Source organism: Caretta caretta, chromosome 2 (assembly GCF_965140235.1).
Source record: "Caretta caretta isolate rCarCar2 chromosome 2, rCarCar1.hap1, whole genome shotgun sequence".
Lineage (NCBI taxonomy): Eukaryota > Metazoa > Chordata > Testudines > Cheloniidae > Caretta > Caretta caretta.
The window spans coordinates 267,926,686-267,943,166 of NC_134207.1; the positions used below are offsets into that span (position 1 = coordinate 267,926,686).

The 16,481-nt window shown below is 47.8% G+C and overlaps 1 protein-coding gene across 4 annotated transcripts in view; it reads right to left on the reverse strand.

Moving 5' to 3' along the window:
• The window catches only part of LOC125632988 (E3 ubiquitin-protein ligase TRIM39), an 18,426-nt gene continuing 1,945 nt past the window's right edge, over positions 1 to 16,481 (reverse strand). The window contains exons 2-10 of one of the 4 annotated variants that reach the window (XM_075124701.1): positions 11,879 to 12,011; positions 10,379 to 10,806; positions 8,439 to 8,525; positions 6,744 to 6,974; positions 5,587 to 5,609; positions 4,369 to 4,484; positions 3,312 to 3,344; positions 503 to 621; positions 1 to 135 (exon numbers count right to left, since the gene is read on the reverse strand). In XM_075124701.1, the coding sequence (XP_074980802.1) occupies positions 22 to 135; positions 503 to 621; positions 3,312 to 3,344; positions 4,369 to 4,484; positions 5,587 to 5,609; positions 6,744 to 6,974; positions 8,439 to 8,525; positions 10,379 to 10,798 (1,143 nt within the window). In that variant the 5' untranslated portion in view covers positions 10,799 to 10,806; positions 11,879 to 12,011 and the 3' untranslated portion in view covers positions 1 to 21. Of the gene's footprint in view, positions 622 to 3,311; positions 3,345 to 4,368; positions 4,485 to 5,586; positions 5,610 to 6,743; positions 6,975 to 8,438; positions 8,526 to 10,378; positions 10,807 to 11,878; positions 12,012 to 16,481 lie in introns of all 4 variants that reach the window. The other 3 variants (XM_075124700.1, XM_075124699.1, XM_075124698.1) reach the window with 3 other exon arrangements.

The following is a 16,481-nucleotide window of genomic DNA, read 5'->3' on the forward strand; positions in this document are numbered from 1 at the left end:
TGAGCGTTCGCTTAGTTAGGGCTATTTTAATGAATCCTCTCTTTTTCCAGCTGCAGGTAACTGTGCAGGAGTTCTCCTGTGAGAGTCACTGTAAGAAGCTTGATACCCATCAGGGACACATCTGGATACATGATTCTGGGGACCAGAGCCAAAAGTAAGGGAAGATTTTCTCGTTGAAAGAGGCAGAGAAATTGAAGATTTGGGCCATGTTCTCTGCATTGTAAAAGGTCACTTGCCCCTCTTCATAGTCCAAGTGAACTCGGATCTTCCTGGGCTTCTCGTCAAGTGAGAGAGGGGTCGGGGGGAAAGTGAGAGCTGCATATTGACAATCCCAGCCCAGCCGTACAGCCCAGATCCCTTCCGTCTGAAGCCTTGACGGCCCGTTTCTCTCCACAGACTCTCTGGCAGCCCCCACAGCCCAGCCATCCCCATCTCCTACCTCCAGCTCCCAATAGTGTCTCCCTGTTGTGAATCCCTCAGAGCCCAGGACACAGGGGCTCACCATGAATCTCTTGGGATTGTCAGGCACATCCAGCCGCCCCGCTCCAAGTCTCACGCTTTTCCCATCCTCTGACAGGACGAGGTGGGGATTTGCTGTTTCCGGATCCAGAGTCACGTTGACTAGAGAATGATGCAGATAGAGAGAGGCAGACAATCAGAGAGAGGCAGAACCCCTTTCCAGGTCAGCTCTGGAGCAAATCAGTGGATCTCCTTCCTCCAGAATTAAATGAAGTGGGGAAGGCAGGAGGAATGTTCCTGGTCTGAGCCAAGAACAGGAAAAACTCCTTCCACTGGAGCTAAATCAGGAATAAAAACATGGGTGACGTGTGACTCATGCATTTGGGGAGGCTAGGTGCGAGCGCCGGAAGTGGGAGGGGCCACCGACACCTGGACCATGGTCCCGCCCCCTGCTCCCCCCCAAGGCCCGCCCCTGCTCAACCTCCTCCCCCTGAGGCTCCACTAACACTCCACCCCCCTGCTTTGCCCCAGGCCCTGCTCTCACTCAGCCCCCTCCCCTGAGATCCCTGCCTGCTCGCGCCTCTTCACCCCCTCCCCCAAAGCCTCCCCCGCCCACTGCTCGCACCTCCTCACCCCCTCCCCTGAGGCCTCCTCGCTAAGGAGTGGCAGGGGGGCCTCAGGGATGGGAGCGGCGGGGTCCTCGCGGGAAGAGGTGGAGCGAGGGCGGGACCTCGGGGGGGAAGAGGTGGGGCAGGGGCGGGAAGAGGAGCAGCGTGGGTGGGGCAACAGGGGAAGAGGACAAGCAGGAGTGGAGCCCCGGGGCGGAGCATGAGCGGGGCAATGGCCCAGGTGCCCTTTCGGCAGAGGTGGTGCTTCAAAGACGGCAGGCCGGTGCACCTCCAGAGGGAGGGGCACCGAATCCCGTTTGGGGAGGCTTAGCCTCCCCTAGCCTCTTATATCCGCCGCCCATAAATAAAATTGCACATGGATGCAATCCTGGACCCACTGAAACTAATGGGAGTTTTGCCATTGACTTCAGCAGAGCTAGGATTTAACCCCATGAATGCAATTGGCTTTAGCTTCAGCGGATTGTATGTTGGACCATTTCCAGTCCACTCTGGATTCTACTTGTCACCCCATAGCCCGGACGCACACGGGACTTGTCTCAATTTCTGTTTCAACCCTGGCATGGCAGTGAAAGAGACACAGGTGCAGCGAGTTCCCCGGTGACTTTCTGTGCTATGCTTTTCTGGAGAGAAGCGTGCTTTTATGCCACAATGGTGGAAGCTGTGCTGGTGAGAGCTCAGTGGAAGCACCATTTCCTTGACCAGTGTGGACAGGGATTTTTATAAGCAGGGATGTGCCTGTATCCCTGGCGTTTTGGGGGTGGTAATGGAGGGAGATGTTCAAAATCCCAACCTAGATCTAAATTCTGGGGCTGTCTCCTCTTGCTGTTATGGCCTTAACCAAACCTCTGGTTCCAAATATTTTTGAATGTAAGGCTGTTGCATATCCAGATCAGGCCTATTTCTACTTGTAACTGTGTAGTGTAGGCCCCTATGTAGACTCTATAGGGTACATAGATCTTTAGCACAGTTCTTATCTACTCTGCTTTAGGAGAAGGGGGTAGAACATCATGTTTAAAAGACACTGTTGCTGCTACAATGGTTTCAGTTTTACTGTGGACAGGGCCTAAATACTAGGGAGTTAGCGACGGTAACAGTTCTTAGGGTTACAAAAAAGGGTCTGTTCTTAACTTGGGTTAGCCAACCTGCGTGAGCTCATGGGTTAGAATAGCGGTGAAGACACGGCAACTCAGCTTGGACCTCAGGCTAAAGCCCACAGATATGGAGGAGCCAGGGCTTACAGTCAGTCTTAAAACTCAGCTGCCGCCAACCCCAAGGTAGTTTCTATAAAGTAGTGATCACCTTCTCATTGGCCTGCCGTCACCTGGCCACTCAGTAAAACCATCTTATGTTTGTCTAGCCCCAGCCCTTTCACCTCATTCCTATTTTGTATTTTTCATTACACTGACAGTTCCTCAGCCCCTCCTTTAAACCACCATTCCAGCAACAACTAACTGCGTCACAGGATGGCACCTGCCTGTCTCCAGGGGTTCATACAGCTGGTGGAGACAATCTCTTCTAATGGCGAAAACCTCTCTTTGGTTTCAGTTGCCTCTTCTCCCAGAAAATCCAGAGGGAGCAGAGATGGTCTGAACCAAAATTGTGGATCAGAGCATCCTTGAACTTCATTGACATTATGAATCTGGATCCCAATCCAAAAGTGCCTGTGAGGATATGTGCGCTGTTTCTTTAAGAGCCTAGTTCAACAAAAAGAAAAGGAGTACTTGTGGCACCTTAGAGACTAACCAATTGGTTAGTCTCTAAGGTGCCACAAGTACTCCTTTTCTTTTTGTGAATACAGACTAACACGGCTGTTACTCTGAAAATAGTTCAACAAAGTGTTTAAGCAAGTGCGTAATTTCAACCATGTATGTAGTCCTCTTAAAGTTACATGTGTTTAATACCTTGCTGAATCTGAGCCAGAAGGGAGATGTGGAGAGAGACAGAGTAGCTTTAGAGCTGATACCGTTCTGAGTAACGTTCCCTGTTCAGTGTTAGAAGACAGCAACTTTCTAGGATTCTTTACCATTGTCACAGGACAATGCTGGGCATGTATTTCTATAACAGACCTAATCACAACCCAGATCTGAGCCCTCGCCAGTTCGCTGTGTTCTAAATCCACATCCAGACATTGTGGCCTACGCCCATCTCTGCAATGGAGAAGTAAGTACCTCATTTTAGAAAATCTTTGCCTCTTATTTGTTCCCGGCAGTCACAGAAACGTACCTTTTTCTTTATCCAGCTGAGCTCGCAGATTCTCTAGATGAAGAAAAAGGAGACAGGGATGAGATGTCATGCACACCAGTTCTCATGGCACTATTCCAGATGTGCTGTCTGTGCCAAATCCTGAGTATAAAGTGGTTGGAATCTGTGCAAAATGTCACAATCTCACCCCGATCTGGCCTCCCATCAGTCGTTCATCATACCCAAAACCGGCATTGCACACCCTTCAGCCATGTCACCAGGAGGGACAAAATCACCCCAGCACACCGGGTTCTCTAACTTTCCATAGATATGCAAAGAGACACATGCCATGACCCTAGCTGGGGCCGCCTGTGGGGCCACCCAGAGATTCATGGATTTGCAAGACTGAGTCAGATTTTGGAACTTCCCTACATGGCGCCTGGTGTGATGCCATCACCCATGGTCACTCTGGCTGGTGCGACAATCCCTAGTAGGCTATGTGTGTGTGTCTTTTCCTGCCAGTCTTTGTAGCACTGAGGTGGTAGCATGATTATCTCTAGTTAGAGGGGACAGAAGCCAAAATTTGGAACAACCCGCCACCCACCCCAAGTACACCCCATTGCTCCCCTCCTCCCAGCTCCCACTGAGTGTTCTGTTATATCACCTCCCAAAATTGTGGATCACCCTCTCTGCCCCTTCATGTACAGCAAACACATTCAGTTCCCAGAACCCTTTGCACTGGCTGCATTGAGGCTTCACAGGACTCAGGAGCGGATGGAGACTCATAGGTGCCAACAAGACATGACAGAGTAGAACCAAGGGCAGACACACTTCTGCATGAGGAATCAGCTGGCAGAGATTTTGTAGCTGAAGATGGTTCAGGAGTGGTGAGGAAAAAAGCTAAGGTCCAGTGAGAGACATGGTGGGGACCCATAATGACAAAAAATAGACGAGAAAGAGTGAGTGGGGGAGGAGGACAGAGGCAAAGGAGCAACAGCATATGGGGCACCATGAACCAGAGAATGGGGTGGAAGAGAAACACAATGGGCCCCTGGGAGACAGGACTGGAGACATCACCCACAAGGTCACTTTGTTTTACCTTTGAACATAGCCAGCACCCCCATTACAAGGCTATTATTTTCAGAGAAGTCGCTGACTCTCTTCTTCAGCACAGGAGAAACGGGCGCTGGAGTTGGGACTTTCACACACTCGCACCTAGGAAAACACACATATCCTGAGGTCTGGTCTACACCTAAAACTTAGGTTGACCTACCTTCATCACTCAGGGCTGTGAAAAATTTTATGCCCTGTACAATGCAGTTAGGTTGACCTAACTCCCACTGTGGATGCAGCTAGATCGATGGAAGAATTCTTCCGTCAACCTCGCTACCACCTCATGAGAGGCTAAATTTATTACAGTGATGGAAACCTTCTTCCGTTGTTTTAGTCAGTGTCTATGCTCCAGCTTTGCTGCAGCAGCGCAAGTAGTGTCGATGCACCCTGAGAACATTCACCCAGCTGTCGAATCCCAAACTCTCCACCTGCGCAGAGAGAATAAAGACCTCAGCCTATGAGCTGCTGAGCCCATCAACACCCTAACAGGGACAAGTGCATCTAATCCGCACAGCAATTATCGAAATAGGAAGGGCAGCAGTTATACTGCTTAGCAAGTACAAATGTGTACCTTACAACCCCGCTATGAACTATTATTGTTATGCAGATTACAGAAGTGTCCAGATAAAATCAGGGCCCTGTTGGGTTGGAAGCAGCACGAACTCACAACAAGAGAGAATCCCTTTCCTGAAGGGTTTATAGTCTAACTAGACAAAGGCACAGGGAGGGGACGTGACTGCCCAAAGTCACCCAGCAGGTCAGTGGCAGAGCTAGGACTAGAACCCAGCTCTCCCAATACCTGGTTTAGTCCCCTGTCCACTGGGGAGTTAACACCTCATTTTACATGAGGAGAAAGAGAGGTACATAGAGGCTAAAAACATGATTTTTCAGTGCTGCTGAGCAGACATAACTCACTGACTTCAACTGGCTGTAGGGGACTTGCCTGACCCCTCGCTCTCACCAAATGCCAAGTCATTTAGTATTATTTTAAAAATGTAAAACAACAAAGAAAGTTGAGTTTTTATCAAAGTACCATTCCCGTGGCAACCAAAACTCAGCCTCTTTGTACAAATGACAGATATATTAAATACAAAACATTCCCACAGTTGCTGCATGCTGGGAAGCTGGGTCTTCAGGACTGTTTCCAAGACTTTTCTGAGCACACCATGGGGGGAGGGAGAGCGGGAACGAGCCCAGTAAGTACCTGTTCAAGGTGCTGCCAATGTCCTAGAAGGGAAAGAAAACAGATGATCAGTTCATGTGCCACAAGAAAGGAGGGTCGAATGCGGCTCTCCGCTACACCAGGGCAAGTCAGTGGGGCCTTGCTGGTGAATCCAGCCCGGCAGGTTTCTGCTGGGGGGCCTGAATCACTTTGTGTTTGCAGTTTGAGTCCCATCTGCAGATCTCCACACTGGAGAACATTAGATTTCTGGTAACTTAGGCCCCCATCCTACAATTGACTCCACATGGGCAGGTGCCTGCCCATCTGTGGGGCTCCATGAAGGTGAAGGGGTCTGCCTGCATGACTTTCACTGCAGAATCGGCACCAGAGTCAGAAGTAAAAGGAGGCTTTATTTGATTCCCAAGGATGGCTCCCTCGTCTTCTCATCTCCATAGCCCCTCTTTCTCTGCCTTTTCCCACCTCATGAAGATAAGATGCCTCCAGCCATTCTAGCCTCTTGCGGCAAGTGCCGTAGGACCACCCACCTCTTCCCCCGTCTCATACACCAAAAGGCACAGAAGCCTTGCGCTCACCCTCTCTTCCAGTCCTGACACCTCCCTGCATGCAGCCCCTCTGGGCTCCTCCCCATTCTTCTCCACAGTCAGCCTCAGATCCTGACGTGCTCTGTGTCCCTGGTCTGGTTGGAAGTGAAGGCCACAGGACTTCCTTAAAGGGTGGGGTTTGTTCCTCCTACAAGTCCTGACCTGACCCATCTCCCAGCAGCCAGAAATCTTCCCCTCATGCCTGCCTACATAGCAACCTACTGGCTTTCTCTGAACCCAGGAAATGAGCCAGTTCCCAGGTGACATCCCAGGTGGGAATTAAATAGATAAACATTAACCTTTTGGACACCAGGTACTTTCTGAAGCCCCAGAGACTGTTTGGAGTTTCTCCTCATGGGTAATTTTTCTCCATTTCTATTCAAGATCATTCAGAGGAAGAAACACTGCCTCTGTTTACATATAATCCAGAGACCCACTGACACCATATAGTTCAGTGTTTCAATCTTACAGTCAGTATTTCAGTTATACCGTGAGCTCTGAGTCTTGGACTCCAGTATCCCATAGCTGGGCTTCACTAGCTCAGGAGTCTTTCCTCTTTTTGCACAGGGTCACAGAGTATATACAATGCAGCCTCACCTTCAGGAATTCTGTCGCTGGCTGGGAACATTTCCTTTCTATCTCGCTGATGAGTTCGTTGAGTAGTAACGTTTTCTCTGAAACTTTGGTTACATATTCATTCCGCCTCTTTAAAATCTCCTCGTCTAGCACTTCCAGCTGTGCCAGAAGAAGGCACTGTTGTTCACTCAGAAAGTCATGCAATTGCTCAAATTCCAACAAAATCTTCCGTCTCTCCGATTCTGTCTGTCTCTGCAGGGAACAGATATAATGAGGGGAGGGGCACGTCAGTATTACAGGTGGAGTCTTTTCACTCTCCATAGATCCTTGTGTGTGTGGATGTAGCAGATGAGACAGAGTTGGGGGCTGGAAGAATAAACCTTACAGTGAGAAAGAAGGACAAAAGAGTCTAAGGGGTAGGAGATCGAGAAGTGGAGTAAATCATAACTGAGCCAGTGGAGAAGACAGCAGGAGGAGTTGTAGAGAAGCCACTGGAGATGACAAGAGGACCTGGTGCGTGTTGTTGAAGGAGATGAGGTGGTGGCAGGACAGAAGAAATGGAGCTGAGAGGTTAGGGAGAAAGCAGTGTTTAGAGAAGACAAGGTCAAGTGAGTAGCCGTTTTGTCAAGAAGGAGATTCAAAATAGGGATGAAGGTCAAAGGAGAAGAGGAGGGGGAGGCTAAGAGGTTGGGCTGGACACCAGTATGGAAACTGAAGTCCCCAAGGGTGAGGGTGGGGATTGTGAAGAGAGGAAGAGCCAGGACTCAAAGTCAAAGAAGGTGGCCAGGGAGGCATCGGGGGTGTGGAGGCAGTGGTTGAGGGTAGAGGAGGCCACCATCGGGGAAAGTGTCTATTGAAACAGTGTTAGACGGGACACCTGATTTTATGTGGGTGCCAGGAGATGAAGAAGTCTTGGCAGACTAACCCTTTTGGAGACGGAGTGAGCCTGCCAGGGAGAGCAAGAGAACAAAAAGTGGGAGGTTGTGAACGGGGGCTGAGATTGAAAAAGAGGATCCAGAGGGACAGAGGTGGTGACGGAGATGGGGGTGGGAGGCAGGGAGTATGGGGATGGAGGGAGGACCAGGGTTAGGGTAGATGTCACCAGAGGCGAGGCAGAAGCAGCAGAGATGAGATGTGGATTTGCCGGGGGCAGGGTTGAAGGAGGGCAGTGAGGGTAAGGGAGAACTAGTAGTAGCAGTAGAAAGTGGGGGTTAAAAGGGATATGGAGACAGTGGGAGAGGAGGGAGGGAATAATAGATACATTAGTAGAAGATCAAGATCAGTTGGGAAGTGATCTGCTAACCAGAACGAGAATACATCTGTAACCAATACTGTTTTCTATGAATAGCTCTGCCAGCTCTATGGACCCCAGACAGAGTAACATGTTACTCATGAGGGGGTGTAGTCCGCACTGTCCACTCATGGAACAGCCAAGTGCAAAGCATGCCCGTATTACTGCCACATTACTAAGGCCGTGTCTATATGGTGGGTCAGTGCACGGCAAGCTCAGATGTAAATCTACCAGCCTCCTGTGCAGTAACTGGCCCTGTGACCCTGCCCAAAAGTTCCCTAGTGTGCTGTGTGAAACTGCAGGGTCGTGGCGGTGTTGTCAATGTCATGGTGTGAGCCCACTTGTCATGCGAGCAGCCAATATGAGCCCTAGAACTGCTGTGATGAGGCCCATGTAAACAAGTAGAGAGATAGGTAGGTAGATACCAGCAGTTCATCGCTTTTCTCTTCTCCATACGGCTCAAGTTCTTCTCTCTCTTGTTGTAAGAAACACAAATTGCTCTGAAGCTTTTCCTGCAAAGAAATATGGATTTGGTGATTTCCGTGTTTTATTTTACACAATATACAGCAGTATTATGTTTGGTTATGTCAGCTCTACACATCTGCAAAGCTCTCTTATGGAGTGACAGTAGCAGCTTGATAGTTAAGGCCAGCTCCCCGTTATAAGTCCAGTTTTCAAGCCCTCCTCTAACATCCCCCTAAAGAAGCCAAAAAACTCAGGCAAAGAGTTTTAAAGTTATCATGACTAAAGCTTTAGTTTACTTGTTGAAAAAAATCCTAACTTTTTGGCCAATAATTCTAAAATGTTTTGATATGGGGCCCCCAAAAATGTTTTGTTGATCTTACTGAGAAGTGCCTTCTGGTATTGGGGGCTGAGTTAGCTGGAAAGGGTTTGAAAAGATATAAACACTTGTTTTTATATTAATAAAATGGATCAATGAAGTTATTGGCATGTAAAAATTCATCATACTCTCAGTCATACTTTTAGTCTGGTGGAAGTTTGCAAGAGTTAGTAGGAGTTGTTGGGTTTGTTTTTTTCAAATGTAATGGGCAGTTACCAAAGTTTGAATTCTCCAGATAATAAACACTTACAATGTTATCTATTGTTATCCTTTTTGTTGTGAATGTTTGAAGACTAGCTACAGTGTAACTTGCACGGGGTGACTGCAAGTGAAGGATGAATATGTGGCATGAATTAAGCATCTTCATGCTTTAACTAGTTACTTCTGAGTTTTTGAGGTAGAAGAACTCTATTGAGATTATAATAAATAAAATTACAACAAATGAATAATAATACCTAGCTCTTGTATGTATTTTCTGAGTGGTAGGTAAATTCCACTGAAATATACTGTCACCATTACAAACCCTAACAAAGGTTTTGTTTGTGAATTTCCCTAGCTTACACACAGATGTGTCGATAGCACTTTTCACCCTAAAGCACTCCACCAGAACAACCAGCATTTACAGTTTACAAACCAGTCCAAGACGAGCCACAATGAGTAGAAGACTCAAGCCAGCACCTGAGCGAGAAGGGATTAGAACAAGACCAGCAGCTGGATCAGTGAGCCAGACCCAAATTGGTCTGCTCATCATACATCGTCCATTTCTCTTCTCATCCCTCCTCTGGCTTCTCAGCAGGACAGGCTCTTGAGGGGGGGGGAGCGGGGAGCCGGGGGGTATAGGGCATGCTGGGCAGTGTGTCCCTTGGGGGGAAGGAGGGAGCCGGGGGGTATAGGGCATGATGAGCAGTGAGTTCCCTGCAGGGGAAGTTGGGGGGGGATAGGGCACGCTGGACAGTGTGTCCCTGGTGGGGAGGGGAGAGCTAGGGAGGTACAGTGCACTATGGGCAGTGTGTCGCTGGGGGGGGGGAGCTGGGGGTATAGGGCACGATGGGCAGTGAGTTCTAGGTGGGGAGGAGCTGGGGGGGTATAGGGCACAATGGGCAGTGTGTCCCTTGGGAGTGCTGGGGGGGTATAGGGCATGGGCAGTGAGTTCCTTGTGGGGGTAGCTGGGGGGTATAGGGCACGATGGGCAGTGTGTCCCTGTGGGGGAGGGGAGAGCTGGGGGGGGAATAGGGCACGCTGGGCAGTGTGTCCCTGTGGGGGAGGGGAGAGCTGGGGGGGGAATAGGGCACGCTGGGCAGTGTGTCCCTGGTGGGGAGGGGGAAGCCGGGGGGGTATAGGGCAGAATGGGCAGTGCGTTCCGGGGCAGGGAGCCAGGGGGTCTGACCTTCCCCTGACCTGGTTTGTTTACTAGAACCAGCTTCTGCCCCCCCCCCACAATTCAATGGGAAAACTTCCATTGACTTGGACTGAGCCCCTAGACAGCGTCTCTTCAGAGACATTACTTAGTGCCGGATTTCCTACCTTGTAGGCCTGCGCCACCTCCTCTATGGGAGCCAGGGTGTGATCCCTGTGCCGCCGGGACTCCCTGCACACCAGGCAGATCGGTCTCTGGTCCTGTTCGCAGAAGAGTTTCAAAGACTCCTTGTGCTCCTCGCACACAATCTCTTGCGCTTTCTTTGCTGCTTCAACACCAAGCTGCACAGCGATTTCTACCATGTTTGCCAGCTGCCTGTTAGGCCTGAAGTTTCTTGGCTGGATTGTCTTTCTGCACTGAGGACAGGAGAGGTTCCCGGATGATTCCTTGCAGTACTCACCGATACATACCCCACAGAAATTGTGGCTGCACTCGGTGATCACTGGATCTTTGAAAGAGTCCAGGCAGATGGGACAAGTGGCTTCATTTTGGAGATTTTCAGTCAGAGTCACAGCAGCCTGAGCCATGATTCTTTCTCCAGGAAACAGAAGCAAAGTGAGTTTCACTTTCGTCTGCTCAGCAATGGGTTTGCCAGCAGTGGGTGTGGACGCCCTCCTCCCCTGGCTTTGTGCCCAGAAAGTCCTTTGCCCTGCAAGCTCCTAAGTCACACCCTAGAGCAGTGATACTCAGATCTCAGTAGTTCAGGAGCCAATTTAGCAATCAGTATTACCCAGAAGAGTCACAGTCATGTGACTTCATTGTTTCATTTATTATAGTGCTCTATATTCATATTTAAACAGTCTGAGAGGGGAAATATTTAGTTAATATATATCATTCTGACAGCAAATAAGTTACTAACTTAGTGCAAGTTAATAATGTAATTGGTTAATGAAATAGTAAAAGCTTCCTGATTGGTTAATAATTAAATCACAGTGTTTTAATATCACGTGCTGCAGAGAGCCACATGAGACACATTAAAGAGCCGCTTGCAGCTTTCGAGCCTTGGCCTGAGTATCATTGTCCTGGAGAGTCAATATGGGGGCATGGAGGAAAGACACACATTCCTATACCCTTCCCCAGGAGCAAGGGAAATGTTCTTGCGCAGAAAATGTGAGCGTTGCAGGCCTGTCAGTTTAGATGAAGGATTCTCTTGGGATTAAGGACTCAAAATCAGCAGCTCTATGGTAACATTTTCCAAAGTGCCTAAGCAACTTAGGTGCCTAAGGGTACATCTCCACTGCAAAAACCCCTCCCATGGCAGCGAATCCCAGAACCTGGAGCACGGGCTCTGAAATTGTCCTCCTCAAAGCCCGGGGTTCAGCCTGAGCGGGAACATCTACACTGTTATTTTGGGCCCCATGAGCCTGAGCCAGTTGACATGGGCTCTAAGATTTGCTCCCAGGGGTTCTTTGAGATGTACCCAAGGTACCATTTTCAGAAATATAATGGGATTTATTCACTTAAGCCACTTAGGAGTTTTTGAAAATGTTTCTCCTATGCTTTACACTAGCCTTGGACCTCACTCTATGTCTTGGGAAAGTCACCTCACTGCTTTTTGCCTCAGTTTCCCCTTTTTGTAAAAAAACAACAGGGAAATACTGACTAACCTCACAGAGGTTTGAGGGGTGTAGCACGTCAGTGTTGGCAAAGCAGCTTGAGATCCTGAGAAATCAGGTGCTGTATAAGAGCAAAGCAGTCTTAAACAAGATCTCTTCTCGGTGCTGAGGTAGCGAACTGCATCTGGTTCAGTGATGAAGTGAAGGCAGCAATTAGAAATAAAAAACAATATATGACAAATGGGAAAAGGGGAAATAGATAGCAATCAATATACATTAGAATTCAGGACGTGTAGAAAATTGATAAAGGAAGCTGAAGACATCAGGGAAAAATCCACGGCTGGCAGAGCTAAGGGTAATAAGCGGGAGGTTTTCTAAATGTGTTAGGAATGAAAGAAATCCTAGAACTGGTATAGGCACATTAAATGATGGAGATGGAGGACTTGTGGCAACTTAGAGACTAACCAATTTATTTGAGCATAAGCTTTCATGAGCTACAGCTCACTTCATCGGATGCATAAAGTGGAAAATACAGTGGGGAGATTTATATACATAGAGAACATGAAACAATGAGTGTTACCATACACACTGTAACCAGAGTGATCACTTCAGGTGAGCTATTACCAGCGGGGGGGGGGGGGGGCGAAAAGAACCTTCTGTCGTGATAATCAAGGTGGGCCATTTCCGGCAGTTGACAAGAACATCTGAGGAACAGTGGGGGTGGGGGAATAAACATGGGGAAATACTTTTACTTTGTGTAATGACCCATCCACTCCCAGTCTTTATTCAAGCCTAAGCTAATTGTATCCAGTTTGCAAATTAATTCCAATTCAGCAGTCTCTCGTTGGGTCTGTTTTTGAAGTTTTTTTGTTGAAGAATTGCAACTTTTAGGTCTGTAATCGAGTGACCAAAAAGACTGATTTCAGAGTAGCAGCCGTGTTAGTCTGTATTCGCAAAAAGAAAAGGAGTACTTGGCACCTTAGAGCACTAACCAATGAAAGCTTATGCTCAAATAAATTGGTTAGTCTCTAAGGTGCCACAAGTCCTCCTTTTCTTTTTGCAAAGAGATTGAAGTGTTCTCTGACTGGTTTTTGAATGTTATAATTCTTGACATCTGATTTGTGTCCATTTATTCTTTTACATAGAGACTGTCCAGTTTGACCAACGTACATGACCATCTCTTTGGTCACTTGATTACAGACCTAAAAGTTGCAATTCTTCAACAAAAAAACTTCAAAAACAGACTCCAACGAGAGACTGCTGAATTGGAATTAATTTGCAAACTAGATACAATTAACTTAGGCTTGAATAAAGACTGGGAGTGGATGGGTCATTTCACAAAGTAAAACTATTTCCCCATGTTTATTCCCCACCCTGAGCGTTCCTCAGACGTTCTTGTCAACTGCTGGAAATGGCCCACCTTGATTATCACCACAAAAGGTTTTTTTCCTCTCCTGCTGGTAATAGCTCACCTTACCTGATCACTCTCGTTACAGCTCTCGTTATGGTAACACCCATTGTTTCATGTTCTCTGTGTATATAAATCTCCCCACTGTATTTTCCACTGCATGCATCCGATGAAGTGAGCTGTAGCTCACGAAAGCTTATGCTCAAATAAATTGGTTAGTCTCTAAGGTGCCACTAGGCCTCCTTTTCTTTTTGTGAATACAGACTAACACGGCTGCTACTCTGAAACCTGTCGTGATGGAGATGGTAACACTGTTAATAGTGATACAGAAAAGGATCAATATTTGTGTTCCATATTTGGAAAGGAGCAGGGTGATGTACTCGATCACATGAAGATGATGAAGTACCTTCCAGTCTGTTAGTAACCAAAGAGGATGTTAAAGAACATCTCCTAGGGATAAGCATTTTTAAATCAGCAGGCCTGGACCCAAGAACCCTGAAAGAGCTGGTGGAGGAGATCTCCGAGATTAGCACGTCCTATTGAGCCCTGGCACGGGCAGTGGTGGCACAAGTCTCCCCCGCCTTGGCCCTGGCTGGAGGAACTCCTCCACAGTGGGAGGGCCTTGCCAGCTTGCAGACCCTGTCAGGGTGGCCACTCCGGCTGCTTGTGCTGGTTTTGATGACAGGTCTAGGCCCAGCTCCCAGCTCAGCCCAGTGGATAAACAGGGGTTCAAGTAACAGGGGGACAGCAGCTCCCCCGCTAAGCGTGGAAGGGAATCTCCTTGGAGCTGGGTTAGGGGAACTCAGCTCTTCCCATCACTGGGAACCTGCAGCAGGAGGAGCTGGAGTGTTTCTGGGGCACTTCCCGCCGACAGATGGAGCAGCAGCAGCACCTGTCAGAGGGAAAAAGAGTCCACCTGTGTCTGACTCCTCCAGCAGAAGATCTGTCCCCTGCCACCCAAGCCAACCTGCCAGCTCCCACTTCTCTGGAGAAGCGGGGAAAAGGAGCCACTCCTCCTACCGCCTCCATCCATCCTCCAGGCCCCCAAGGAAGGACAGCCACATTCAGAAGCTTGCATAAAAGGCAGGAAACATTTCTGGGTGGAAAAAGTCCCTTTATTCCCTCCACTTCAATTGGGTTTGTGCATCAGTGCGAAATACTCGCTGGGGCCCTGTCTGAGTGATAGCCTTTCTAGGAGTGGGGGCACGGAGCACTGCAGATGTGCCCGGGGACCCCCACATGGCCCGCCTTCAGCTCAGGCCTCCTTTGGACAGGAACTCCTTCCTCAGTCATGTTGCCTCTTGTCCCCATTCTCTTTTTCTTGCTGTGTCCTATCACTAGATGACCTCCTGAGGTCCCTTCCAACCCTGAGATTCTATGATCCTTTGATCACCACAAGATGCCACAATGACGGATAACACTGAGACCCACCATGGCAGGTCCTGAAAGAGGTGATCACACTCCTAGTTTAATCTACTTAGTCAGTGTGGCTACATACCTAATGGATCTAGGCTGGGACCATCAAACAGTGTGGGCAATCCCAAGCATTCAGAAATCATGAGTCAGGTGCCAAAAAATCATGATAGTTATTATATTTTAAATCAGTCTCTTCTATGGCACTTTTCATCAGGAGAGCTCAAAGCGCTTCACAATCTTTTATGTATTTATCTTCGTGACACATCGGTGAGGTAGGGCAGTGCTATTATCCGCATTTTACAGATGGGAAACTGAGGCACAGAGAGGCTAAGTAACTTTCCTAAGGTCACACAGGAAGTCTGTGGCAGAGTCTAAAAATTAAGTCCTTTTTATTTGTCTTCTGTTTTGTGAGCCTTTAAGTTACACCTACTTCATGTTTTCAAGCTTTTCCCTGCAACCATGAGGGTGAGAAACTTCTTTTTTTTTTTTTTTAAAATGAACACTGCAATTTGCACCTATTCTCTTGATTCCAGCAGCTGGAGCTCTAGAAAAACCAACAAATATTGCAAGATTTATAGCAGAATCACACAAGTTAGCAACACTGATTCACACAGCAACTAGCGGGGCACGGGAACAATTTTTATAGTGGGGGTGCGGAGAGCCATTGAATCAAACTGTAAACCCCTTCAAACCAGGGGGTGCTGCAACACCCGCCCCTAGTTCCAGCACCTGTGGCAACTGTCACGTAGTAATAATGCCCTTCCATACTGGCCTAAGCTGGATCTGAACTGCTGACCAAGGGGTGAGAAACTCTTTAGCTCATTCTGGATCTACTGAGCCCCCCTTCACGTGTTGCTTTGTATTTTAATTTCTTTGTTTCTTATTTTGATGCAGAACACTTGAGACAACATGGAAAAATGAACTAAATTATTGAAATTCCATGGTCTGTACTATGCAGGAGATCGGGCTTAATGCTCATAATGAGTTTTTCTGATGTTAAAATCTATGGGTGCGTGTATACTGCAGCTGGGACACACTTCCCAGCAGGGGGAAGCTTTCGCAGCCAGGGATAGCTCAGGTGGCAGCTTGGACTAACCACTTGAGTACATAGCCAGGGGGTCTGCATGGATTTATCCTGTGCTACCCTGACTATTATTAGCCCACTAGCTCGAACCGAGCTAGTGTGGGTCTGTCTAGGCTAAGCTGCAGTGTACATATAACCTATGTATATATGAAACACCTATTAGTCTATGCCTACAATTTCCTTGTCTCCTGAAGTACCAGGAATAGTTCAGACCATAAGTTTCTCCCAGGCAGCCTGAATCATATCATTTGTATATAAATAATTGTAAAATCAAGCTAAACAAATACACGCAGTCGATTGTCTTCTGCAGTAATGAAGGGAACTAACCAAAGGTGGAATTAACTGAACTTGATAAACACCCAGCTGATGATCAACTTGTGTTACACAAGTTGATATATGCCATCACAATGTGATATATGCCATCATGTGCCAGCAATGCCCCTCTGCCATGTACATTGGTCAAACTGGACAGTCTCTACGTAAAAGAATAAATGGACACAAATCAGATGTCAAGAATTATAACATTCATAAACCAGTCGGAGAACACTTCAATCTCTCTGGTCACGCAATCACAGACATGAAGGTCGCTATCTTAAAACAAAAAAACTTCAAATCCAGACTCCAGCGAGAAACTGCTGAATTGGAATTCATTTGCAAATTGGATACTATTAATTTAGGCTTAAATAGAGACTGGGAGTGGCTAAGTCATTATGCAAGGTAGCCTGTTTCCTCTTGTTTTTTCCTAC